Below are 26,333 nucleotides of genomic sequence, written 5' to 3'. Positions count from 1 at the left end.
CTGTATACTACTTTTATTTAGTATTATAAATTTATCAGTCTTTTGTTGCCATTTTTATGAAGTTACCACAATCAAAATAAAATAGAATGTTTCTAAAAACATTTAATATGTTGTCTTTGTTTCACTATATCAAAGACAACATATTAAACTCATATTCACTTTAAATATAATATTTAATTAAAAAAATGTGCTTCATGTGATATATTTGGTCATTTATATGTTTTTAGGATGCTGAATGCAAAACATGAGAAGTTTACATTAAAAAAAGCACAACAGTGATTAAAAAATCAATATTTTATACAATTAAATATGCCTAATTTCTCCGAGATTCATTACCTTTCACTATGAACAAAATAAACCACCTTGCATTTTCGATTTGTATTTCTCTTGAGTCTCACTTTTAGAAATGTTCAATTAATATAAGAAATCATTATTGGATATGTTTTTTGACTATAGGATACCAGGTTTCAGTTTATAAAGGGAAATTGTAGCTTAATGAAACTGAAAACTGTCAGGGATGTGTGTGGATGAGAGGAAGAGATGAAACACAGCACTCATGGTGAGAGTTGGAGTTTGTTATAATGAGGGGACGAGCAGAACTTAATCTGAGTAAAGACACATGGAAGTAACTGGAACAGCAAAACAGGAAATGAGAACGAGTGACAAAATAAACTGAACATGAACAAAACTGAAAACACTGGGTGAACCAACCAGGACAAAAACATGAGTTTTGCAAGAAAACCTGATGAGATGGAATTTTTAAATATTTTTCCTGGTTTCAGTGATAAAAGTGTTTAAGAAACAGTCCAAAAATCTGTCTGTAAATGTCTGTATTCTTATTTGATTTACATTTTACACATGACTCCATTGTTATTTTTGTTTAATCTACTACAGAAAACATTACAATAGAAAATAATGAAACAGGTCTACAATAATCATCTGACATATATCAGCTAAAACTGCACTTTATCATAAATATGATGCATTTTCTTGACACGTATTCCGAGTATCTCTAATGAATGCAAAATATGAATTAAAAGAAAATTAGAAAAGAAAATCAGGAGCAGAAATGATGAAAGTTGAGCTGTATTCAGTATTTAATGGAGTGAATTTCCATCCATTGTGCAGAAAATGTTTTGATGGTGTGGTTGTGGGGTGACAGCGGCTCTGCTTTCTGGTTCATTTGTAGATGCAGATGAAAAACACGTTGAGAAGTTGTCTGAAACACGCGTCCTCCTTCGTCATGGACAGCTCGTCATGGTAACGCTCTTCCTCGGTCAGTTGAGCTTCTTCTTTAAGTGACTAACAAGCTGGAACAAGAGCTCTGTCAGCACACCTCTGACACCCATTAAGCACTCTTTGCATGGCAGATGGTTTGATGAGGCTCTTTCTCACTGCGTGACTGAAAAAAGCTGAAGTCATCTCAGACACATAACTACAATAAAATATTTGGAACATCAGGACAGTCAAGCGTTTGTCTTTGTGTTTCATGCTGTCTGCGTAGTTCAGGGTTGTCAAACATAAGGCATGGGGGCCAGAATTGGCCCACCAAAGTCTCTAAGCCACCTCACTGAATCACTTTGAACAATGTGATGGAGGGCACGAGTTTTAACTTCATATTCATGAGTTTTACAGTTTTTTCAGCTGATAAAGAACTCGGCCGCTATTAACCCTTTAAAACCGGTCGGAGCAGCACGCTCTGTTTTGCGTAACTATTTTTAAATCCCTGTAGAACCGGAACCATGGAGGAGTTGTACTTACATCTTATGCCATCAGCTTGTCCTCGGTCACAGTTTCCTTCCACATATAGTTTTGCAAAAACTGCATAAAAAGCACTTGCAGCAACAAAAACATAATATTCCAGAAACACGCTTTGCCGATCCGATCAGCTGTTCATAACACTTCCTACATTGGATAAGACGTCAGCGCGAACTATCGCATGTCCGCCATGACCTGCCCAAAACCGGAAGTGATGTCATTTTCGCGGAAATGTAGTTTTTTTACCATCCGGGCCTCAATGAGCTTACACTGGTGTTTTTAAAAGTTATGTTTGACTTTCTGACTTTCTGTGTGGTTTCTGGGATGCTTAGGACTCATATTGCACTGCTGGAAATAGTTTATTTTGATGCATATGCTGCTTTTTTGCAAATTTGCATTATAATATTTATTTTCGTTTTTCCTGCAGTATATAAAAATTGGTGTATTTCAAAAATAAAACTATGAAGACACTCAAAATAAATTTCCTGTGGTGGGAAACTATTTTGTGCAACTTTTTTGTATTTACAGTTTTGAGGGATAAGCCTCTTAAATTTCTCTAACTAGAAATATATGTTAAAAAAACAAAAACGATTTTCAATTTTTTTGTAGTTTATTGCACTTTTTTGCAATTTATGTAATTACTATGCACTTAATGCAGACATATTATTAAAATTTGGGCTGTAATGGTTATATTGATGTATAGCAACTTGAAATGCTCCCAAAAATGGCTCCACAGCATGTAAAAATATATTATAAGCTCTGGCGGACTTGGTTCTGTGGTAGGTCTTAAAGGGTTAAGTAATAAAAAAAAACCTGCTATAATATGCTATAGAAAGGTAGTTTTATACCATTTGTCCACATTAAAAATAAATTAATTAATTAATCTGAAATTTTCTTTTTAATTAACAAAAATTTCAGTTTTATAACTACAGGACGGCTTAGCAAAGTTTTTTTTTATCATGAACAAAAAACTGAGATTTACTATTGAAATTGCTTTTTTCCCGATATTAAGCTCTGTCAGGGGTTAAATGTGTAATTAAACTTCTTCACAGTTATACGACTGAGTTTGAAATACTTTTAAATCTGCTGACATGTTTCACTTCACTCTGAGCTCTGCTGCACATCCTGATTTCTTTTTACAAACGTTCAGTCCTCACATTTGATCACAAATATCAGCTCTTTGACGTAAAGACAGCTTGGACTTATTTTCAGTTTTCATGCCTGTTAACGTCAGATGTGATGGAGGATAGGAGATGCTGCATGATGTGAACACATCTTGTAAAAAACTTAAATAAAAATGATTTCTACGACTGTTATCTGCTTTAAACTAACAAGCTGAGCAGATGGAGCAGAAGGTTAATAGCTGATCAGATCATGTCGGCTCATTAGCTTTAGTTTGTTTTACTAAGTGCTGTAACCAGTCAATCAGAAACACACTGTCACTTAATATGTGCTGATGGCAGCGCATCTGTTTGTACACACACACACACACACACACACACACACACACACACACACACACACACACGCCATCTCTTCACAGGGCTGTTCATTTCCTGAAACTTAAACCAAATCTTTCACCTCAGGTTTAATAAATCATATTAATGGTTTGCAGAGACCCCGTAATCCGTAATCACACACAAGTCCCCACAATGTGGGTGAAATCGCAGGGGGCGTGTCCAGGTGGTGCTGGTGGAGTATAAATGGCGAGAAGGCTCTTGGTTCTGCCTCACACAGCCTAGCTGCTCCTGCTCTACATCTCAGAGTTAGCTCCTCCTCTCTGCCTGTGCAGGTGAGTGCTCGCTGTAGGTTTGGTCGTGAGGACAGTGACTGTGACGCTAACGTGAATGTGCTTTTGTGTTCAGCTCTTTTCCAGCATGGCAGCGCTCTGGCTCCAGACCTTCTCCCTGCTCGTCCTAATGATGGTTTCGTGGCCGGGCTCCCAGGCCGTCGGTGGGCCACAGCACCTGTGCGGCTCTCACCTGGTGGACGCCCTGTATCTGGTCTGTGGGGACAGAGGCTTCTTCTACAACCCCAGGAGAGATGTGGACCCTCTGCTTGGTGAGACCACCAACCATGAACAGAAACACTAGACAAGCTATTTGAGGGCAGCTTTTCTTTCTCAGTTCACTTTAAATCAGCTTTCATGTTGGAAACTGTAATTTTTCATATCTTTATGGACCCTACATGATTAATTTACATCTAGTTTTTTAGTTTTCAGTTTTATTTGTCATATGCAAGTTAGCACAGGGTCAACATTGCAATGAAATGTGTTTGATGAGCAGCAGTCACTCAGCAGCATGATACAGTAGGAGAAAATATAATAAAATAAAATAAAATGGTAAAAGAGAAAAGATGACTAAATATATATGTATCTATAAATATAAATATATGTACTCTAGTGATTAAATAAGAAAATCTTGAAAAGAAATATGACGGGAGGGCAGATGGAATATTGCACAGGAATGAGCAGCAGAAAATTACAGTATTGTCATTTGTCTCAACACCTGCATCATATAATGGCGCCGATTTTGTAACACTTTGTGTTAGAATTAGTAATTTATGTTCTAATATGTTTAAAATGTATTATTTAATATAAATTACCATAATTTTAGATCTGAACATTCACCTGCTCTTCATCCCATCAGGTTTCCTCCCTCCAAAGGCAGGTGGCGCTGTGGTGCAAGGTGGCGAGAGTGAAGTGACCTTCAAAGACCAGATGGAAATGATGGTGAAGCGAGGCATTGTGGAGGAATGCTGCCACAAACCCTGTACCATCTTTGACCTGCAGAACTACTGCAACTGAACTCTGCTCTGCTGGACTTTGTTTAGTCGAGCCAGGCTCGGCTAATCAGGTCCGAGTCCCAACCCCTCCTCCCCCCCTGCTTCAGAGGAGAGCCACAGCTGTCCCCTCTCTGAAAACCAACTGCTGTCAAATGAAGTGCTGAGAAATGGATAAAATTAATTTTCCAAGAAAATAAAAATGCAAAATGTGACGACGTGAGGCAAAAAAGTGTGTTCTTTTGTTGTGATGAATTCAGTTAAGTGATTACATTAAAAACTCAAGCATGTTAGGTACCTGCTGCTATCCAGCACAAACTGCTGAGCGTTCACTTTCCAAATATTTGTGTTTAGCTTATAGTGTCACTTCTCTGAACAGGATATAAACACATCATGCACTCGGACATGATGTCCTTTTCCCAACAATCCCTTGTCATCTTTATTTCAGCAGCTCAGTGTCAGTGTTTTTTATTCAGGTCCTCATGATGATACAGTGGGGATGCAAACTACAATGCTCTATTTAGAATTCCCATATACCAGTATTATTTCCTAAATGTTGCTAATAAAAAAGAAAATCAGAAGAATTTTAAGCAGTTTTAATTTTAATTTAACCTCATTTGAAGAAGAGGTCCAAAGTATGGGAATATTTAGAATTCCCATGTTGTCAATTCAAATAATGCCAATAAGAAACATAGTTTGAAATATTTAGCATTATTATCACTTGACTGTCAGCTCAATCTATTGACTTTGAAGGAATTAAATAAGTTTCAAAATACTACTTAATACTTAAATCAATTTAAAATCATGGAAACTGGGGCCCCACGGCGCATGTTTGCCCCGGGCCTCTGCTGAGTTTGCTCCGCCTGTGTAGGGCGGGACCGGCTCGTGCCGGCAGGGCGGGGTCAGGTGTTCACCTGCCCCGCTGCTTTCAGTCGTTGTTCCGCTGATTCCGTGACAGGGCTGTGGTGTGAGTGAGCCGGGCTGCGGGTTCCATGCTGGCTGCGACGCTGTCGCTTTCTGAACATCTCCGGACAATTAATCTGAGTTCTGTGGATGCGCAGAGTCCGCAGGCTACTTCCGGTTCTGTGAAAGCCTCAACAAAGCAGCACGATGCGAGATGTTCACCTGAGCAATGAGACGTGCACAAACGGTAAGAAGTCAGAGAGAAGTGTGTGTGTGTCACAGTCAGTCAGGTGTTTGTTTGTGGAGCAGGAAACGAGTGCAGACTGCGGGTGCGCTCTGTTTAAAAATGACTCACAACGATCCGGAAAACGGCTCCTTCTCCTCAGCCTGATGGACAGGGGCGTTTCCACGACTTTTTGCTCTGTGTGTGAGAGAGACAGCGGGAGAGAGAGGGACAAATAGTTGATCAAAAATAAATCCAGTATGTAAACTTGCTGTGGAGCTCAGTTGTAGTTTAGCTGCCATCATCTCTGGTGTTCTGTCACAAATCTGAGGAGCTTGAGAAGAACAGCCACAGACTTGTTGAAGTTTCTTGAAGATTGTTCTCCTCTCCTCTGAGGAGCTTCTTCACTTACACTGGAACAGCACTATCATCTGTTATATAGCAGTTAATCAGAGAAACTCAGTGTTCTCCAAGCAAGACATCCCAGTGTACCTCAGACCCAGCCACACCCTCAGACCAGATCTGGTGGTGTATCCTGTAGGGCTGCCACAATTAGTCGACTATCAAAATCGTCGATGACTAATTTAATAGTCGACGCGTCGTTTGAAGCTTTGTAAGATCACAAAAGACGCAGGTTAAACGCACCGAGGTTAAATGTGTAACTCCTGGTACTCAGCCGGGACTCGTCATCCATTCATCTAAGACTTTCAAACCTTTCCTGTCAGCAAATAACTTTGAGCCCTGAGTACACATGTTTAATTTACCTCAGTTTTCATGTGCACTTCAGTAAGGTTGCAAACACTCGACACTCCATTAGCTCCTTTAGGGCTGTAGAACAGATCAGGACTTCCGATTGGTCCACGCTCATTTTAGATCCAGGCTGTTCTAAACTTCAGAACTCGTCTAAATCTACATGCTATTTTTATCCTTGTGTGCCTGACTGTCTGCTGGAACACGTGCACTTCTTAAATCTTTTTTATCTAAACTGTAAGTATTAAAAGTTGTAGTGAACCCTGACCTGATGTGGGTGAAGGCGTAGAGGAGATACGCCGCCGTGTTGCCTCGGTCGTCCAGCATCTTATCAAACGAGAAGACGTAGTCGTTGTTGCGGTTGTGGGAGAGGTCGGCGTATTTGATGCAGCCGAAGGCGACGGCCCTCTGAGCCTTCGTGAGCTCCTCTGGAGTCAGGACCTGGAGAAAGAAGATTTTCTTTTATTAAAGCAGACAATCTCTCCCCATCGCCGTCTTCGCCCGGCGTGCTTTATGGCATTAAAAATGCTGATAAGTGTCGTTTTAATCAGCTTGTAATTACTGAAGGCAGTGCTTCACCTTCTGCTTCCAACAGTTAAACCAGTGAGATGAATTTAATCCAAATAATGAAACCAATTTACTATCCTCGGGCAGAGATTAAATTGACTTATTGAGTCATAGCCTTCCCTTGAATCTGTGTGTGACGTGTTTGATACTGTAGGGAGTGAAAAGGAGGATTATGAAGATTTCGTGATAGTGATTAAAAAACAACAACAAAAAAAACCTGCAGTCAAGCAGAACACAGCAGATAGAAGTGACGTGACAGGACAAAGATTAATGGCACAGGAGGTGAAAACAGGGCTGCGAGTAGGGCTGCCACGATTAGTTGACTAGTCACGATTACGTCGACTATCAAAATCGTCGACGACTGATTTAATAGTCGACGCATCGTTTGAAGCTTTGTAAGATCCCAAAAGACGCAGGAATAAGTAGTAGGATTTAAGAGTGTAATAACGGACTGAAACAGAAGATGGCAGCACTGCATGTACAAGGATGCCAGCTGCCGTTAAACCCCGAAGAAGAAGAAGAAGCTGTGTCCCAGAATTCATAGCGCGGCCCAGCTCAGTTTCCAACAATGGCAGCAGCTAGTTAGTTTTAATATTACTCTTATTATTCTTTCTGGGTCACAAAATAAACGTTTAACATATTTTCAGGCGAGAATGTAGCTGTGTAAACCTCAAATATCTGCTCAGTTTATCAAGACACCACATATTTTCAAAAGCGCTCCGACGTTTTCAGAGACGTCTGTTACCCACTAGCTCGATAGCTAGCCGGGGGCTAGGCTAACTAAAGCCCTGAGAACACCGGACTCCCGGCAAATCGTTTTCAAACCCACCGCCGTCTTTCGCTACTCAGGTTAAACATGATATATAAGTCACTTAGATAACTTAAAAATGTTATTGTTTGGCTTTTTTCAGTATTTTATTTGTTCCTGAGTAAATCGGTGAGTTTATTAAACTTCACCGAAACAATCTGCACATTTAATTAAAATTTAATAAACTATCATCTTGTCTTTATTTTTAGTTAGCACAGACCTTAAACACTTCAAGCTGTAAGCTAGTGATAGTTATATAAGAGCAGATACATGCTGGTACAATAAGCTGTACTCACATCCTGGGTCAAGTGTTCTCAATAAGTCACATGACAGAGTGAGGCAAGGTCTCACAATAGTTTCACCTGAAACCTCTGCTGATAATGACCCACACCCATTCTCACACATTGAATCATTTGATGAATCACTCTTAAGGGTCAACTCCCACTCAGGCTTAAGTCCCTGGGACTCTGCTCCATTTGGTTTCAGAACTGAAGAAGCTTCTGGGATGAAGCAACAAACCTAAAGAATCTGATCGCTTTTCTTTCCCGGCTCCTTGGATTAGTGACCTGGAGATACTCGTCACAGATATATTTGAAGGCAATAACTGACATTAACAACACTGCAGGGACACACTTTGTGTGTTAGCTGGGTAATAATCGGCACAGAAACAAGCAGCAGTTGTACTTCTGTTTGTTTTCTATGCTTCAGCTCAGCTTAGTTCCCATCATCATGTTCAGCTTGAGTCATGGAGGCTGCTGTTAATGATTTCCAGCCCGTGCTGAGCTTTTATGATGCAAATCTCAGAAATATGATGGAAGACTGAGCGCACCATGAAATTTATGTTCTCGTATTTTCTGATGAAACTCTTTGATTATATCAAAGAGCTCCTGTAGTTCAGGCCAAATTAGATAAAAGTTGCTATTTTGAGGAGGCGCCATAGAAACAGAAAGCTTGGCATCATGCAAAAGCATCGTAAGATGGAAAATTATTTTGTTTAATTCATGGCCAACAGGGAAATGTGAATGTTCGTGTGACTTTCAGCTAAATTTCTGCCTTTTTTTCTTTCCTGTTTCCCATAATTTGGCCCGAGTGTGTTGTGAGGATTTGACCTTGACGTCCGTGTTTCTCCCTCTCAGTATTTTTGATTTTGTTGTATTTAATTGTCTCAATTAAATCCTGAGTCTAAAATCCAAACAGTGTTTTTCTGCACTTGCTGTTGATCCCCCACACTGCTGTGGGCTGTGGCGTGTACGAGCGCTCACTGTTGACAGTGTAAATATTAAACTGCTCTGCCTGGTTTTACTCGTCCTCTCCGCTGTCGGGTCAGTGTTACACGCCTGCAGCTGCGTCTTCAAACCATACTCCCCGGAGACGCTTCCTGATGTGAGTGCTGTTTAAAACAGAGCTCCTGTTGTCCTGTAACGAGTGCCCGATTATTCACACTATCATCTGTTTTCTTCTGCTGCTGAAAAATTCCCCTGTTTGCTTTTTGTGGTTTTAAAATGTAATTCATTTAATTTATTAAATTTATTTATGATGAAAACTAATCGATCCAGTGATGGAAACACCCAGGGCCATATGCTGTCACAGTCTTTCTTTGGGGAGTCATTTCTCCACAGCTTCCTGAACACCTCAGCTCAGAGACAGCAGCGTCCTCTCTCTGCTGGGTTTTGTCCACCGTCTTGTTTTATGTTTGAAACATGCTTTGAGGAGTTCAGAGCACACTGCTCTGTATTTATCCAAGAATTTCACTTTGAAAGTTCAGTCACAGCCGACTAGCTGGTGCTGGAGCAGACTGTCTCATACTGTCCCACCGCCGACGTCTCCGCTGAGTCTTTCACGCAGCAGACAGAGTCAAGCTCCGCCATCTTGGACTGGTGAAAGTCACGCCTGTGTTTTTACCTCAGAGCCGTGCAGCTCCCAGAGCTTTGGGAAAGTTGTTTTCAATGTTTGTTAGCAGTGTTTAAATCTTCAAAATAAAACACATTTGAGTGTCTTTAATGATGTCACTGTTGCTAAATTCAGCCTCCGGCCGCTCCGACTTAAACTACCTTTGGTTAACGAGAGTGTTTCCATGGACGCGGCTGTAATCAGTAAAAGATAAATAATTAGCTGAAACATAAAGGATGTAAAAATGTGTCTTGTTTGTGTCTCTGCAGGGTCAGCGGTGAGGTTGTGGTGCGGCTCTCAGTTCACCGTGTGTTTGGTCACAGGAGAAACGCTGATTAACACACACCTGAGCAATGGCACACAGACAGGTATACCACACACACTTGTATAACATTCCTGTGTAAGTGGGCACGAGGAGTTTGTTTAGGGTTAAATATCAGTGTGTTTAAAGATTCGTTGTTGTGTGTTGATGGTTGTCAGTCTCATCCGTCGAGTCTTTCCTCAGAGTAATAATCTGATATCTGACACTTTCATAGTTCTTAGTTGCCCGTGACTACAGTGTTGCTGAGTCAGCAGTGCTGTGGCGGAAACCTGAGACAACAGGTAAACAACAGCTGCAGGTTAAATTAGCCGAATGAGGATTTTCCACTCATCAGCCAGTGTTTAAGGGGGGAGGGGTCCACAAATAATCTGTTTGTCTAAAGGAGTTAACACACTCTGTGTCGTCGGCCTTTTTCTGTGTGAGAAAAATAAAAATGCACTATTTTCTCATTTAAGGCTGATTCTTCTGTAGCGTTTCCACCTCAGCACTCAGTGTTTTATACAACACGCCGCCTCCACCCAGTCGCACTCTGACGAGCACATCGGAGAGAAACTCGGGGTTCACCAGCTTGCTCAAGGATACTTTAAAGCAGCGGTCTCCAACCTTTTTTGTGCCACGGACCGGTTTATGCCCGACAATATTTTCACGGACCGGCCTTTAAGGTGTCGTGGATAAATACAACAAAATAAAACTAGTACCGGTACCAAAAAAGAAGAAGATTTATTCACGTGAAAAGACCCAGGAAAACCGAGTAAACGATAAAAACGATAACAAAATAACGCTGAAAACCGATAAAAACCCTGAAAACTATACATTTCACACCTGAGCCTCAACTCTCGCGGCCCGGTACCAAACGACTCACGGACCGGTACCGGTAGAGCTGCACCCACCACGGAAATATTATCATTCTCTAGAGTGAATCAGAATCTGTTTAAAAAGGGTGAAGCCTCCATGTTTAGTCATGTTATGTAACGCTGAGCGCTGTTAGTTTATGAGTATTAGCAAACATGATAAACTAACAAGCCCAAATAATCCTGATTACTGCTGACAGATGTCAGGTTACACACAGACTCGAGGGATGCAGTGGCTGATGTTTGTGCTAATGTTCATACACACAAGTGTTTCCAAGATGAAAAACCTTTATTGAGAAAGAAAAAAAAATTCTTTATTTGTTGACATTGTGGATGATGTCATTAGAAGTTTCCCCTACAGGAACCTAATGAGCTGCAACTTTAATGACTGTTTGATTGTGTTGTTGTCTCCATTGTTCTCCGTGTCTCTGGAGACGAGTTCCTGAAACGGTCTTTCCAGGAAGTGATCGGTTCCTCGCACTATCAGGGTTAACTGTGTAGCAGATCAGATGTAACACGAGGAACAAGGAAATGAACTCCACAGGATGTGTGTAACTGTACCTGTCAGTGTTAGCATCGTGGTAGCCTGACAGGCAGCATGTGTCCAAACACCGAAGCACAGCTGAAGATGATGAGCAGACCAAACATGGAGTAGATCAGAGAGCAGCAGAGAGAGGAAGGTGACTCCACGCTTCCTCAGTACAGACAATGGAGGAGGAAGCACAGACTCGTTCAGGTGAACTGAGGCGTGACCATCACCGCTGTGAGCGAGATCAGGTGCACAAGCAGAGACGACATATACATATCCGTGGGTGGGGGGTGGGGTGTCTTTCTGTGTGTGTGTGAAACAATAGCATGAGTGTGAGCTCTTCATCTTTGAACGTTCAGTCACCTCACAGGTGAAATAGCAACAGCTTTTAGTGACGGAGACCTCCATCAGAGCCAGGCTCAGTGAGCGGGGGGGTGAAGAGCACAGAGATGCAAAACTTACTGACAGAGCGAAGCGCCGTAAAAACACCTGGGCACGAAGAGAAGAAATTCCCAGTGCATCATGGGAGGTCCCTTAGCACTCTAAGCCCCCTGCAGCATACAGTGGGGCAAAAAAGTATTTAGTCAGCCACCGATTGTGCAAGTTCCCCCACTTAAAATGATGACAGAGGTCAGTAATTTGCACCAGAGGTACACTTCAACTGTGAGAGACAGAATGTGAAAAAAAAATCCATGAATTCACATGGTAGGATTTGTAAAGAATTTATTCGTAAATCAGGGTGGAAAATAAGTATTTGGTCAATAACAAAAATACAACTCAATACTTTGTAACATAACCTTTGTTGGCAATAACAGAGGTCAAACGTTTACTATAGGTCTTTACCAGGTTTGCACACACAGTAGCTGGTATTTTGGCCCATTCCTCCATGCAGATCTTCTCAAGAGAAGTGATGTTTTGGGGCTGTCGCCGAGCAACACGGACTTTCAACTCCCGCCACAGATTTTCTATGGGGTTGAGGTCTGGAGACTGGCTAGGCCACTCCAGGACATTCAAATGCTTCTTACGGAGCCACTCCTTTGTTGCCCGGGCGGTGTGTTTTGGATCATTGTCATGTTGGAAGACCCAGCCTCGTTTCATCTTCAAAGTTCTCACTGATGGAAGGAGGTTTTGGCTCAAAATCTCACGATACTTGGCCCCATTCATTCTGTCCTTAACACGGATCAGTCGTCCTGTCCCCTTGGCAGAAAAACAGCCCCATAGCATGATGTTTCCACCCCCATGCTTCACAGTAGGTATGGTGTTCTTGGGATGCAACTCAGTATTCTTCTTCCTCCAAACACGACAAGTTGAGTTTATACCAAAAAGTTCTACTTTGGTTTCATCTGACCACATGACATTCTCCCAATCCTCTGCTGTATCATCCATGTGCTCTCTGGCAAACTTCAGACGGGCCTGGACATGCACTGGCTTCAGCAGCGGAACACGTCTGGCACTGCGGGATTTGATTCCCTGCCGTTGTAGTGTGTTACTGATGGTGACCTTTGTTACTTTGGTCCCAGCTCTCTGCAGGTCATTCACCAGGTCCCCCCGTGTGGTTCTGGGATCTTTGCTCACCGTTCTCATGATCATTTTGACCCCACGGGATGAGATCTTGCGTGGAGCCCCAGATCGAGGGAGATTATCAGTGGTCTTGTATGTCTTCCATTTTCTGATGATTGCTCCCACAGTTGATTTTTTCACATCAAGCTGCTTGCCTATTGTAGATTCACTCTTCCCAGTCTGGTGCAGGTCTACAATTCTTTTCCTGGTGTCCTTCGAAAGCTCTTTGGTCTTGGCCATGGCGGAGTTTGGAGTCTGACTGGTTGAGGCTGTGGACAGGTGTCTTTTATACAGATGATGAGGTCAAACAGGTGCCATTCATACAGGTAACGAGTGGGGGACAGAAAAGCTTCTTACAGAAGACGTTACAGGTCTGTGAGAGCCAGGGATTTTCCTTGTTTGAGGTGACCAAATACTTATTTTCCACCCTGATTTACGAATAAATTCTTTACAAATCCTACCATATGAATTCATGGATTTTTTTTTCACATTCTGTCTCTCACAGTTGAAGTGTACCTCTGGTGCAAATTACTGACCTCTGTCATCATTTTAAGTGGGGGAACTTGCACAATCGGTGGCTGACTAAATACTTTTTTGCCCCACTGTAACTGGTTTAGGGTTCACGGTCACCTGATTCAGCCTCAGAGTGGAGAGGGTGTCGCCTGAATGCGAGGGGCCTGGCGGCTGAAGGCTCTGCCTCCATTTCTATAGAAACTTCAGGAACTGCGAGTAAGCGCTGCTCTCTCAGACTGCGGGCTCTGCTCGGATTAAGAGCTCGTCACATGAGCTAAGGTGTCCTGTTGTGCTCACATGATGGAGTGGGCCAGTGTGTCACAGAGGTTGGATGGGTAAAGTGGGTTAATGACCCCAGGACCACTTCTTATTGGACAGCCACCAGTTTATTAGCTGGAAGTTCAAGAGGCTTCCCCACCAGCGGTGGTGCCAGTTTACTGCAGACCTGTGTGTGGGGCAGGATTTGCGTGGTGTGATAACGCTGATAAACACACACTCAGTGACGTCGTGTTTGTCTCCAGATGTACAGTCAAACAGCACCTACAACCTGTGGCTGGGCCTGACCCTCGCCCTGCTGTCGGCCTTCTTGATTGGTGGGAGTGTCATTCTGAAGAAGAAAGCCCTCCTCCGATTGGCCAACAACGGACACACCAGAGCAGGTGAGCAGAGTCAGGTGTTTCTGATGTTTGACTTAGGAGGTTTATCCGGGCTCAGCCCTGATGCTATCAGTGTTCATGGCAAGACCACATGTGGATTCATCCAAAGTTGAAAATGGTTCCCAGTAAATGCATCGGTCGAGGAGGGAGGGGCAGCTTTGTCTGTTTAATCTTCCAGGTCAATATTAGATTTGGAGTGTTTATTGATATTTTAGATGAGACCGTTGACCTTTACCACCACTACAGGAACTCACTCACCTCCCACTCTGAGTCGCTGTTGCTTTTATTGCTCTCCTCCCTCCTATGTAATGACTTTCTGACTTTCCAGGAAGTGATATCAGTTCCAGGGGCTCTCGGGGTGGATACTACTACTACTACTAATAATAATAATTAGGGCTGTGCGGTTTCTTTGAGTATTTATTACACGGCGTGCTGCGGGGACAAGCCTGCTCTAACGTTTGAGTCTAAGGATTATTTTTTAGCACCTAACGGCTCTTTTTTGCTTCTCCTCTGTAAACTCTTTCACGTGATTATTTTTATTTTGAAAAGTCTCAACAGGATCTTGAGCATTATTGTGAAAGGTTTAGGAAAATTAGGAAAAGGTGGGGAAAATAAGCAAGCGGACACACGGTGGTTTTACCGTCGCGTGTGAAAAAATATTGCCGTAAACAGTTTATTTTGTGACACCACCAAACAAACGATAGCGTAAAATGAAACGATAGATGTTTTGATATCGTCATCCGATATTTATCGTTATATCGAACAGCCCTAATAATAATAATAATAATAATAATAATAATAATGATAATGGATTGCATTTATACAGCGCTTTTCGGGACCTTCGAAGTGCTTTACAATATCATTATTCATTCACTCTCACATTCACACACTGGTGGAGGCAGCTACAGGTGTAGCCACAGCTGCCCTGGGGCAGACTGACAGAGGCGAGGCTGCCATATCGCGCCATCGGCCCCTCTGGCCAACACCAGTAGGCGGTAGGTGAAGTGTCTTGCCCAAGGACACAACGACTCATGTATCGTGTGACAGACGAGCTCATGAGTATCACAGATCATGTCTGAATCATCGCTCTCAGAGTTTCTGTTATTCCCTCGCTGCTATCTGTGTCACACTGTGGTTGTTTCAGGTTCTGTGACTCTGAAAATCCACAAAGTACATGTAGAGTAAATCTGCCAGTAAATTAAATTTTATATGCTGGAAAAAAAACGGGTTAAAAGCAAACATGAAGTCTGAGAACGGCATCTGACGTCTGAGTTTTGGGAACTAAACTCATTTTGGAAGAATCGATGTTCATTGGAATAATTAAGACTGTGGGTTTGGTGGGTTTTCTCTGCTATGAAGAGCTTGCTGATGTTTGTCTCTGAGAGTGAATGCATGTTTGCAGGATGGATCAGGCTAAAGTTTTAAAGCCGCACATTTGTCCTTGAATTTGTTCCATAGCCTGTAAAGGAGGCTCGCTGTGTAGCAGATGGGATTTTAACCGACTTCCTGTTCACAGGTTTATGGACGTGCTGATGCTTCCTCCCTGAACTGGTTCCAAGATTTTTATATTGCTCCTTACAGTGCACCTGCTCTTTTATATGGCATATATAACTTGTACATATCTGTGTAGATACTCACGTCATTACACACATTCGCTGTGTATGTATGTACCTACAGACTTAACTTTAAGTTTATTTTTGGTTTCTCTTTTTTTCTCTTATCCTAAAGGAATTTTAATGTAAAAAATCTACATGCTGCTTACGGAGAGATGCCAATAAAGATCTATTCTATAATTTAGTGATGAAATGTGTTAAAGGTGGAAAAAAAGGAGGAAAACAAAGATTTCCTGACTTGGATGAGCCAGTTTCAGACGTTTCTATATTTGATATATTTATAGGAAGGTGTCGGGGACAGATGGTTGACATATTTTTATAGTTTGTAAATTTACTTTAGGACTGGTATCCTTGTCTCTCTCTAAATGCGGATATAATGGTCTCTAAATACAAAGACAAGTTTCGGTTTTCAGGTAAATGAGGTGGAGCATCGTGCTGATCGTGCTGTGTGTGTTTCTGTAGGTGACGGAGGCCATGGTTACCTGAAGGACTGGCTGTGGTGGGGAGGCCTGTTAACCAGTAAGAGTTTCAGTTCCATCTAATTTTCTGATCCACAGTTCTTTGTCAGTGCGGCTGGAGTACAAGCACAGCCAACAGCTGTTAGTTTAGGATGTGACATGTATACAAATCTGTCACGAAAGTAAACGGCTACGATATAAATCACAAAAATGTAACATTTTCTGTAAATTCTGTGAGTCTCGGGCAGCTCGACTTGCATGTTTTTTTTTCCAGCTGGGTGTCGGTGTATCTGGAGTCGAGTGTTTTAACCGATGCATGAAACGATACATTTTTAGACATAAGTTGTAACGCCACCGTTTTCTTTCAAAGTTTGAGTCTAAGGTTTGTTTTTCAGCACCTGACGGCTCTTTTTTTGCTTCTCCTCTGTAAACTCTCTGCATCCTCTTTCACGTGACTCAGTTTATTTTGAAAAGTCTCAACAGGATCTTGAGCTTTATTGTGAAAGGTTTACATGGAAAACAAACAAGCGGACATGCGGAGCCACGCGATGGTTTTACCATCATTGTTGCTAACGACGACACGACACAGGCGCTTGTCCGCCCGTAGTGTGGTTATATTAAATATAAGAGAAAGAGAGAAATGAATATAGCCACTACAGTGACCATCAGAACGATGAAAACATATTGCTGTAAACAGTTTATTTTGTGACACCACGAAACAAACGATAGCGTAAAATGAAACGATAAATGTTTTTATATCGTTATATCGAACAGCTTTACTCTGTTCTGTATTTTTCTCTCGTATGATGGAGCTAAACAGCAGTTTCCTTCAGCTAAACTCATCCTGGATCTTATTCGGTTTATGTTCGAGTGATTAAAAATATTTCCTATGTTGCTGTCAGCAGTGATTTTCTCTTCCTCTGCAGTGGGAGCAGGAGAAGTCTGCAACTTCGCTGCCTACATGTTTGCTCCGGCCACGCTGGTGACTCCGCTGGGCGCCCTGAGCGTCCTCATCAGGTAGCTCTAGTTTGTAAATTTAAATCCCGTTATGTTTGTGTTTTAAAGCAGCATGTTTGTCCTTGAATTTCCTTCTGTGGTCTGTATCGAGGCTAACGTGAAGTCCTGTGTGCTCTGCAGTGCAGTTCTGTCCTCCTACCTGCTGGGGGAGGTGTTGAACATTGTGGGGAAGCTTGGCTGTCTGCTGTGTGTGCTAGGAAGCATCCTGTTGGTTATCCACGCCCCACAGGAACAGGAAGTGACATCACTACGGGAGATGACCAACAAGCTGCTGGAGCCTGGTGAGAGGGGTCGCTCTACTATCTCAAACTCAGAGCGTTCGGTCGTCGAGCTTCAGTTAGTTTGATCTTTTTTTTTAAGGAAACTTTAGTTTACATCATTGTTTTCAGTTCAGACCCCCACAAAGACTCATATGAGGACTGAATTACTTCTGGATGCTGCCTCAAGTGGACATTAGAGAAACTGCAGTTTTTGTATTTTGACGTCTTTGTCAGCCTCAGAGGTCACGGCGTAGCCTTCTGTAAGGCCACAGAGGCGAGCTCGATGATGTCATTTTACCATGATGTCAGCAGTGTTATCTCACTGATCCAGAGTCTAAATGCAGGCACACTGATACAGATGTGAGGCTGGCTTATCGTCATAGCAACAGCTGAGCCTCAGCTTTGGTGCAGAACAACTTTTTATCAGTTCAGATGTGAAGTGAGGAGCAGAAATCATGTTTCTGACTTATCATCAGTCCTGTGTGTGTGCGTGTGTGTGTGTGTGTGTGTGCGTGTGTGCGTGTGTGTGCGTGTGTGTGTGCGTGCGTGTGCTTGTCTGTGTGCGTGTCTGTGTGCGTGTGTGTGTGCGTGTGTGTGCGTGCGTGTGCTTGTCTGTGTGCGTGTCTGTGTGCGTGTCTGTGTGTGTGCGTGTGCGTGTGCGTGTCTGTGTGCGTGTCTGTGTGCGTGTCTGTGTGCGTGTGTGTGTGCGTGCGTGTGTGCGTGCGTGTGTGTGTGCGTGTGTGTGCGTGCGTGTGTGCGTGCGTGTGTGCGTGCGTGTGCGTGTGTGTGTGCGTGTGTGTGCGTGTCTGTGTGCGTGTCTGTGTGCGTGTGTGTGTGCGTGCGTGTGTGCGTGCGTGTGCGTGTGCTTGTCTGTGTGCGTGTGTGTGTGCGTGCGTGTGTGCGTGCGTGTGCGTGTGTGTGTGCGTGTGTGTGCGTGCGTGTGCTTGTCTGTGTGCGTGTCTGTGTGCGTGTCTGTGTGTGTGCGTGTGCGTGTCTGTGTGCGTGTCTGTGTGCGTGTGTGTGTGCGTGCGTGTGTGCGTGCGTGTGCGTGTCTGTGTGCGTGTCTGTGTGTGTCTGTGTCTGTGTGTGTGTGTGTCTGTGTGTGTGCGTGTGTGCGTGCGTGTGTGCGTGTGTGCGTGCGTGTGCGTGTCTGTGTGCGTGTCTGTGTGCGTGTCTGTGTGTGTCTGTGCGTGTGTGTGTCTGTGCGTGTGTGTGTCTGTGTGTGTGTGTGTGCGTGCGTGCGTGTGTGTAGGTTTTCTGGTGTATGTGGCGTTGGTGTTGGTGCTGTGTGCGGTGCTCGTGCTGTATTGCTGTCCTCGCTTCGGTCAGTCCAACATCCTCGTCTACATCGGCATCTGCTCGCTGCTCGGCGCGTTCACTGTGTCCTCGGTGAAAGGCCTCGCCATCGCCATCAACACAGGTAAGTGAGAGAGAAGCGGGCGCGTTTTTCCTGCTCTGTGAAAGACGATGCTGATGTTCTGATTTTCTGCTTCTTTTCTTTGCATTTTATTGGTTTCCTTTGAGTCACACGGCTCATTCTCAGGTTTTTTAAAAACCTCATCCACTGTCTTAAAGATGAATACACAGTATCACGCCTCATACACACATGAACAAGGACGTCTCCAAATTCAGACTTCTTTTTCTGGATCTGTACTTTATAGAAAAATATCACTGTTTAAATAAAACGTCTCCTTTGTAAGGCTGCTGCTGTTATTAAACCACGTGTGCGTTCTCTCTTTATCTTCAGTGTTTTATGATCTTTCCGTCCTGGCTAATCCTCTCACCTGGATCCTGCTGGCAACACTTATTGTCTCCATAGTAACACAGGCAAGTTTCACAGGTCTGTTCATCCGGCCCTTATCTCTGTTTCTCAGCTCTATTGTTGTTTAATGGTAAAGCACACAGTGATGAATGGCTGGGCCGGAGATGTTTGGGCTTCAGCTTCGTCCTCCCTTTAGAGCAGCGGTCTCCAACCTTTTTTGCACCACGGACCGGTCTATGCCCGACAATATTTTCACGGACCGGCCTTTAAGGTGTCGCGGATAAATACAACAAAATAAAACTAGTACCGGTACCGAAAAAAAGAAAATTTATTCATAACACACGTGAAAAGACCCAGGAAAACCGAGTTATTGATAAAAACAATAACAAAATAACACTGAAAACCGATAAAAACCCTGAAAACCAAACATTTCACACCTGAGCCTCAACTCTCGTGGCTTGGTACCAAACGACTCACGGACCGGTACCGGTCCGAGGCCCGGGGGTTGGGGGCCGCTGCTTTAGATGGATGCCTGTTAATCTGAATGGACTCTTCAGCATTTGGGTAGAAATCTGTAACTTCTTGGCTGAATACACATGAAGTAACTTTCCATCAGATATCAGCTCACATCCAATCAGAATGCAGGATTTCTAGTGTTTGCATAATGAAGAAAGTGAGTAACAGCTAACGGCGTCATCTCCATAGAAATGCATACATAAAGAAACACCAGCAGAGAAAATGACCCTGAAGTGATCGAACACCCACTGAAGGACACCAAATAACTACACACAACATAAACACAAGTAAAAAGAACCTAAACATCCACACACACACCCTCTCCATGATATATTGAGAAACAGAAATTTCCCACCCTTCAGTGTGTTCTCAGAGGCATCGCTGACACAAACACAAACATGCTTTATGTTGTTATCCTGCCACAGGACTTGTGTGACTGTCCTTGTGCCTGTCTCCAGGTAAACTACCTGAACAAGTCTCTGGATATCTTCAACACCCTGCTGGTTTATCCCATCTACTACGTCCTCTTCACCTCCGTGGTTCTATCCACCTCCATCATCCTCTTCCAGGAGTGGAGAAGCATGTCGACCATCGACATCGTTACAACTCTGGGATCCTTTGTGGTCATCGTGGTGGGCGTGGCCATGCTGCACCTTTTCAGAGAGCTGCAGGTCGGTGATCCATCTGCATTATTGTTAAAACTCCGATCATCTCAGTGAGATTTTGAACAGCTCCTTCTTCAGAGGACCTGTCAGAAATTGAATGTGTCCTGCAGCTCTGCTCTGACGGCGATGTTCTCACTTTGGAACTGTAACTCAATAAAATGTGCATAAAAAGGACTTCAGTGTTGAGTTTGTCAGTGTCAGAAACCTGGCAAACATGGATGGCATACATATATGAGCCATATGTTGCATCAACTGAAAAAACATGAAATGGGACCAACTGATTGTTCACTACATGAAATGGTAAATGGCCTGTATTTGTAAAGCGCTTTTCTAGTCCCTAAGGACCCCAAAGCGCTTTACACATCCAGTCATTCACACACTGGTGATGGCAGCTACATTGTAGCCACAGCCACCCTGGGGCGCACTGACAGAGGCGAGGCTGCCGGACACTGGCGCCACCGGGCCCTCTGACCACCACCAGTAGGCAACGGGTGAAGTGTCTTGCCCAAGGACGCAACAACCGAGACTGTCCAAGCCGGGGCTTGAACCGGGAACCTTCCGATTACAAGACGAACTCCCAACTCTTGAGCCACGATCGCCCAAAAACTAACACAGCCCCCTCAGTCTGAGTCTTACATCATTAGCGTTCTGTAGCAAATGTTTCGATGCTACGACTACAAGACATACAGCTGCAGATCAAGTCCACCACTGACCTTTGACCTAAGCTGATACCTGCTTCCCTTACAGCCACCTTATTGTCAAGCAGCTAATCTGTGATGACACAGAAGCCAATAAACACAACCAGTTCTGGTTTAGCTTGAGCAGGGCGCTCCATCGTCACCCACATCAGTGTTAAAGTCTCCTCAGAGATGGAGACCATCACACCCGGTGGCTCCAAGAAGACCATCAACATCCCAGAAACAGTTCTAGCCAGTTTGCCACTAATTAGTGAGGTTCTCCAGATCTTTTTCAGACCTTTCTTTTAGCCAGCAGCTCAGCAAGGCTCATTCTGGGCAGCTACATGATCACGCCTATGAAACAGGAAGTTGGGGTTCCTGAGTATTCAGAGATTTTCTGTTGGTAAACACGTTAGCGAGGCTGATGTTAGCGTTTAGATGCAGTAACACTTTTACATGTTTCAGCCTCAAAGGGTTGAGGTCACTCAAATACTTTGTCTTTTGATGCAGATGACGATGAAGGAGCTGACCATTCAGCTCTCGCAGCCAGTGGAGAGGGAGGAGCTTAACCAGCAGGTTGTAACCAATGGAGGAGGAGGAAGGAGTAAAAAAGAAGACAAGTACGGGCTGATGGACAACATGGTGATCGAGAGCCTTCCCCCAATGAGAGAGGAGGGACCGAGAGTCTTCATCATCAGCTAAGGAAGAGGAGGAGGAGACTCAGGTTCAGACTTCCTCTGACTGTTACTGTAACAATCTGCACTTTAAAGAACGTTCTAGAACGGCCTCCAGTCTGACGGCGATCCAGCTCACGCTAAACTCACTGTTACTCTTCAGATTATCACAAACTTGACGTTTAGATAAATATGAAAGATCATTACTGAAAACAGAAGCTGACTTTTAGTCCATTCCACCTCTTTGCATTAGCAGAGTCGCTTTAAATACAAAGAGCCACAAAATGCAAAAAGATGCAAAACAGCGGCTGAGATACAAAAAGCAGTATGAATACTGCAGACTGGCCACAGACATGTAAAGAGTACTCTGAGCAGCTGTTTCTCTGCTGCTTGGTGTTGAGTAAATGAAGGTCAATCAATGCAGTTACTGCATATCAGAAACAATATTTTTCTGCATTTACAGCGTCTGAAAACTTGAATGGTGCCTTTGTGCAGGCGTTACGGTGGGTGGTGTTGTTTTGTGCAAACAAATCCACGAAAAGAGGAAAACCGGCCATCTGTGAGACGCTCCTCGTTTTAAAGCTCAGCGCCCGAGCTGGTCATCGCCGCTCAGGTGTTTATGTTGTGGACATGTCATCTGACACCGAGCTCTGAATAAGTGATGACGTGTGGCGTGTGAGAGAATCTGTTTTTATTAGATATGAAACGTTGGGCGTGTCTTCATCAGAAATTATTTACTTAGAGATCAACACACTCAAGGAGATCTCAGAGTCAGAGCAGCTGTTCTGTGAGTTCTGGCCTCTGAGTTTAATCATTTACATTCTGTATTCACAGGAAATTTCTCAATTTGATCCTGATGTCAGATGTTTGTGTGTTTCTGAGTTTCTGTTGCTCCCAAACAAAAAACCTCTTATTGCATCAAGTAAATCATGAGAAACATTTCATCAGAAGCACATAATCCATGTTGTTCACCCGTCTGTGGCTGTGATGCTGCACAAACACCGTCTCCCCCTCCTGGCACTGACAGTAATTGCACAAACACTGCTTCTACTTTTTTTTTTCTCTTCTGAATACCAAGAACTCCGCCCACACGCTGTTCAGAGAAATATTTTAAAGGGTGAGTAACCGTGGCAATAATACGTCCACATCATTTTATTCACTCTTTTAAAAACTCAATTTTAGACAGTTAAAAATTACATATTTAAAATGTAATGATGATTAAACATCTGCTCACATGTTAAAGCTGTCTGAATGTTTCCACCACTTTTATTTTTTTCTTTTTATCTCCCGTTGTCATCCGGTCGTTAAGTCTGACGTCACTAGCCGTGTCTGGGCCTAAATTCCGCTGCAGGTCCATATATCAAACGATCACTGTGGCATTACTGAGAGTTAAACTGTCTAAAGTCTTTCATCTTTAATAAAATGATCAGCGTTCTGCTCTACCAGGTGTAACAACTGAGTTTAACATCCAGGCATCCATGAAAACGGAATTTATGACATTTAACGGAGTTAGCAGGAAGTTAGCTCGCTAGCTTCTATCTAAATACAATATAGCATGTCCTGACTGCGGGGTTTTGGAAACAAATTCAAACGTACAGCTCTGTTATCACTTCCAACATAAATGAAGACAGAAAACTAAACAGCAGTGTCGTTTGTAGGGTTACTGAAGTTTGGCTAGCTGGTATATAATGATGTGCTACGTGACCGCTAGCGACACAGCTATGTTAGCATAATATAAACAAGCTAACTTTTTTTCCACTCGATAAAAGTTAACGTGAGTGTTCTCGGTGGTCAGGAACAAATGTAATCACATGGCAGGATGCTGTAAAAGGACCAAACTTCAGCCAGGAGAACAACTGAGATAATCCATCCACAATACGAGGTTAGTCATTCATATACTGCTGCATGGGCTGGGCTGTAGTTACATCCTAAGGTTTTAGAAACTGAGCTTAAATAAATGATTAGCGGTAATAAAAGCCGAGGGAGGTCAACAGTGATCACTGACTGTTTTAGGAGCTTTTTGAGATTAAATAGAAGAAAATACAAAACATTAAACATGTTAACAACACAAAAGCCCTATTAAACGCAGACTACTTTAGGCCCGGAAGCAGGATTCGTCACGTCATCACTTAACGACCGGATTGTTAGTGAGCGGAAGGGTTTCGCTCTTTTGTTTGATGGAAGATTTTCTGACTGAGTGCTGGATCCTGTCAGACTAAAGGCCTCTGAAACCAGAGAGACTTTTGTTGTTTTGTATAAACGTCTTTTTTTAAATATTGAAGTAGAAACAACTCCTAATGTTAGCCGGGTCGCTCCTCTGCAGGGCGACATGTGCTCTCTGGTTTTGACTCCTCTCTGCTGACGGCTGATGTCAATGAAGCAAACAAACAAGGTGTTTGCGACTGTCACTCAGTGTGTGCTTTAACTTTAACGTGGCGCGCTGTCATTCAGTAACCCCAGCGTTTAGTTCTCCTCCTGTGGGTTAAACGTCTGAGGTGTCCTTGAATGCCTCGTTACAGGCGTTGTGCACACACTGCCTGATGATCCGTGAAGCTCTTGTTGCTGAAGACGTTTCAGCTCGTGATGCTCAGAAGAACAAATATCCAAACGCTCTGAGTGTTCAGATACATGAACTCTGATAAAGGGACACACCACTGCTTTTTATAATCAGGTTTTATTGTTTGTATTTATTGATTGTTTTACTATGAATACACTTTTTTGATGGTTTTTGTGTTCTCTGAACATTTCAATAAAGAACTGTGACCAAAGGATCGCTTTTTTTTTTTCCCTTCACCATGATGTTAATTTATCATCCAGACTCAGGGTTGTGAGTTGGTCCTCATGTTGGATCAAAGCTTCAGATTGTGTAAATATACAAGGAAACGATGCCATTCATGCTTGATGGGCGTGTTTGAGTCCAGCGACCTGCCGTGACATTGTCTCACCAACCACTGGTCATGTTTTGGAGAGTAGATGTGAAGACTGAGACTACTCTGTCTGCAGTCTCCCGTTAATAAATGAGCGTCATGTTGGATTAAAGTGAAACTACAGATCGAGGCCATGAACTCATCATCAAAGCGTTTAACGAGTAAAACATGGCTCAGCTGTACAGAAGTAGATTTAGCATTTGATTAAGTTAGTTTCTGTAACTGTGTCACTTTGGAGAAGCACATGTGGATCCTCTGAAGCTGCAGTCCAGTTTGGAGTCCTGCGTCACTCCTGAGACCACCGTGGACCACCCGAAGCTTCAGTGCCATCGCTGAACATCACATGAGCAGGGAACGGGAACGGATTTCATTTGTTTTCCTGTGATGTGTCATTAATAACTGTTAAAAAAAAATTAAAAATTGCATTTCAAGTCATTTTTTTTAACTAAACTGCAAAAGTTGTTTAACTCAAACCTTTTCCCTACGAAGGCCTGGTTCTCTGAGCAGCAGAACAGAGTCACCAACACTCACGAGAGATATTCGTGAGTGTTGGATCCCTTTCCATGCCTGTAAATTAAACAGGCCCAGCTTTACAGGGTGCACCGTGTTTCAGTGCATGAAGCTAAATCCAGGAGTCACTGCTAAATGTTACACTGTGTAACTATAACCAGAGAAAACAGCTGAGAGCCTGAGGCTGTTTTTACTTCTTTGAGTGTGATGTGGGGAAAATGTCTTAGACAGTTTGTGGTTAGTGTTGTGCTTTTAAGCTGAAACCATCTACAGCTGCTCTGTAAACTGTTGCAATGGATTCGAAATGAGACGTTGAGTCATTATGAGCACAGAGGGAAGGTAAAGCCTGCTGAGGAAATCTGGGAGGAACCGGAAGAAAGTCAAGAGTTGAGGACAGCAGCACACACACTGGTAAAACATTGCCCTCTAGTGGTGACAGTTATGCAGTGGGTTATAAAAGCATCTTAAGTTCAGCCTCTAAACTCATTTATTTAAAATCATAATATCAGTTCACATGAAGACAAAGTGCCCCTGTGTGTTTTATACTCATCCTTTAATCGCATGATCGATGCTGAATCCATCACCTGGTGTGTAAACAGGCCTCCTCCACATGATGCTGCTCCTGTGGGAAAAAACTCAGCGAGGGCGCGGCGGCTGTTTTGTCTGTAACCTCCGTGGACCACACAGGAAGCCACCTGCAGTCAGAGCGCTCCTCGCTCGTCCTCGCTGAAGCTGCACAGGAATTTAAATTGCAAAGCAGAAGCTCAGATGGTTTATGATGCTGATAGATCAACGTGTGCATGTTTACTGACAAGAATTAATTTATTATTTAGCAGGATTTCTAAAAATGTATTTATATTTATTTATTTTTTTGATTTCATCAATTTTCTTTTTCCAAATAATCACTTTAAAGTGTTTCAAAGGGAAAGTGTCATAGAATTTCTGAGAGTCTATATAATATTATAAATGATAAAATGATAAAACAAATAAATTATTGCAAAAAAAAAAAAAGGATTAACAGTTATTACGGGGAAAAAATGCAAAGAGACAAAATTTAAAAAGCAATAAAATTTAGTTGAACCAGAGAATTTTTTTTTTTTTTAAAAGAAACATTTAAACAATGCATCAAAAAGATTAAATGAT

General features: G+C 42.9%; 2 protein-coding genes across 2 annotated transcripts; both read left to right on the top strand.

The window, feature by feature from the left end:
- Positions 1–3,498: 3,498 nt before the first annotated feature.
- On the top strand, positions 3,499–4,750 carry ins (preproinsulin). Its single transcript, XM_006785152.2, has 3 exons — positions 3,499–3,550; positions 3,624–3,819; positions 4,407–4,750. The coding sequence occupies exons 2-3, from the start codon at positions 3,636–3,638 to the stop codon at positions 4,562–4,564; spliced, it is 342 nt and encodes a 113-aa protein (XP_006785215.1). The 5' UTR covers positions 3,499–3,550; positions 3,624–3,635; the 3' UTR covers positions 4,565–4,750.
- A 737-nt stretch (positions 4,751–5,487) lies between these two features.
- On the top strand, positions 5,488–24,450 carry LOC102789770 (magnesium transporter NIPA2-like). The gene is made up of 10 exons (XM_087846928.1): positions 5,488–5,689; positions 9,950–10,048; positions 13,977–14,114; positions 16,187–16,243; positions 17,109–17,199; positions 17,320–17,480; positions 18,712–18,879; positions 19,207–19,286; positions 20,196–20,408; positions 21,590–24,450. The coding sequence occupies exons 1-10, from the start codon at positions 5,650–5,652 to the stop codon at positions 21,779–21,781; spliced, it is 1,239 nt and encodes a 412-aa protein (XP_087703054.1). The 5' UTR covers positions 5,488–5,649; the 3' UTR covers positions 21,782–24,450.
- Positions 24,451–26,333: the final 1,883 nt, after the last annotated feature.

Source organism: Neolamprologus brichardi, chromosome 10 (genome assembly GCF_056152115.1).
Source record: "Neolamprologus brichardi isolate AB-2024 chromosome 10, ASM5615211v1, whole genome shotgun sequence".
Classification (NCBI taxonomy): Eukaryota; Metazoa; Chordata; class Actinopteri; order Cichliformes; family Cichlidae; genus Neolamprologus; species Neolamprologus brichardi.
This window is presented reverse-complemented; position numbering and strand designations above follow the sequence as displayed.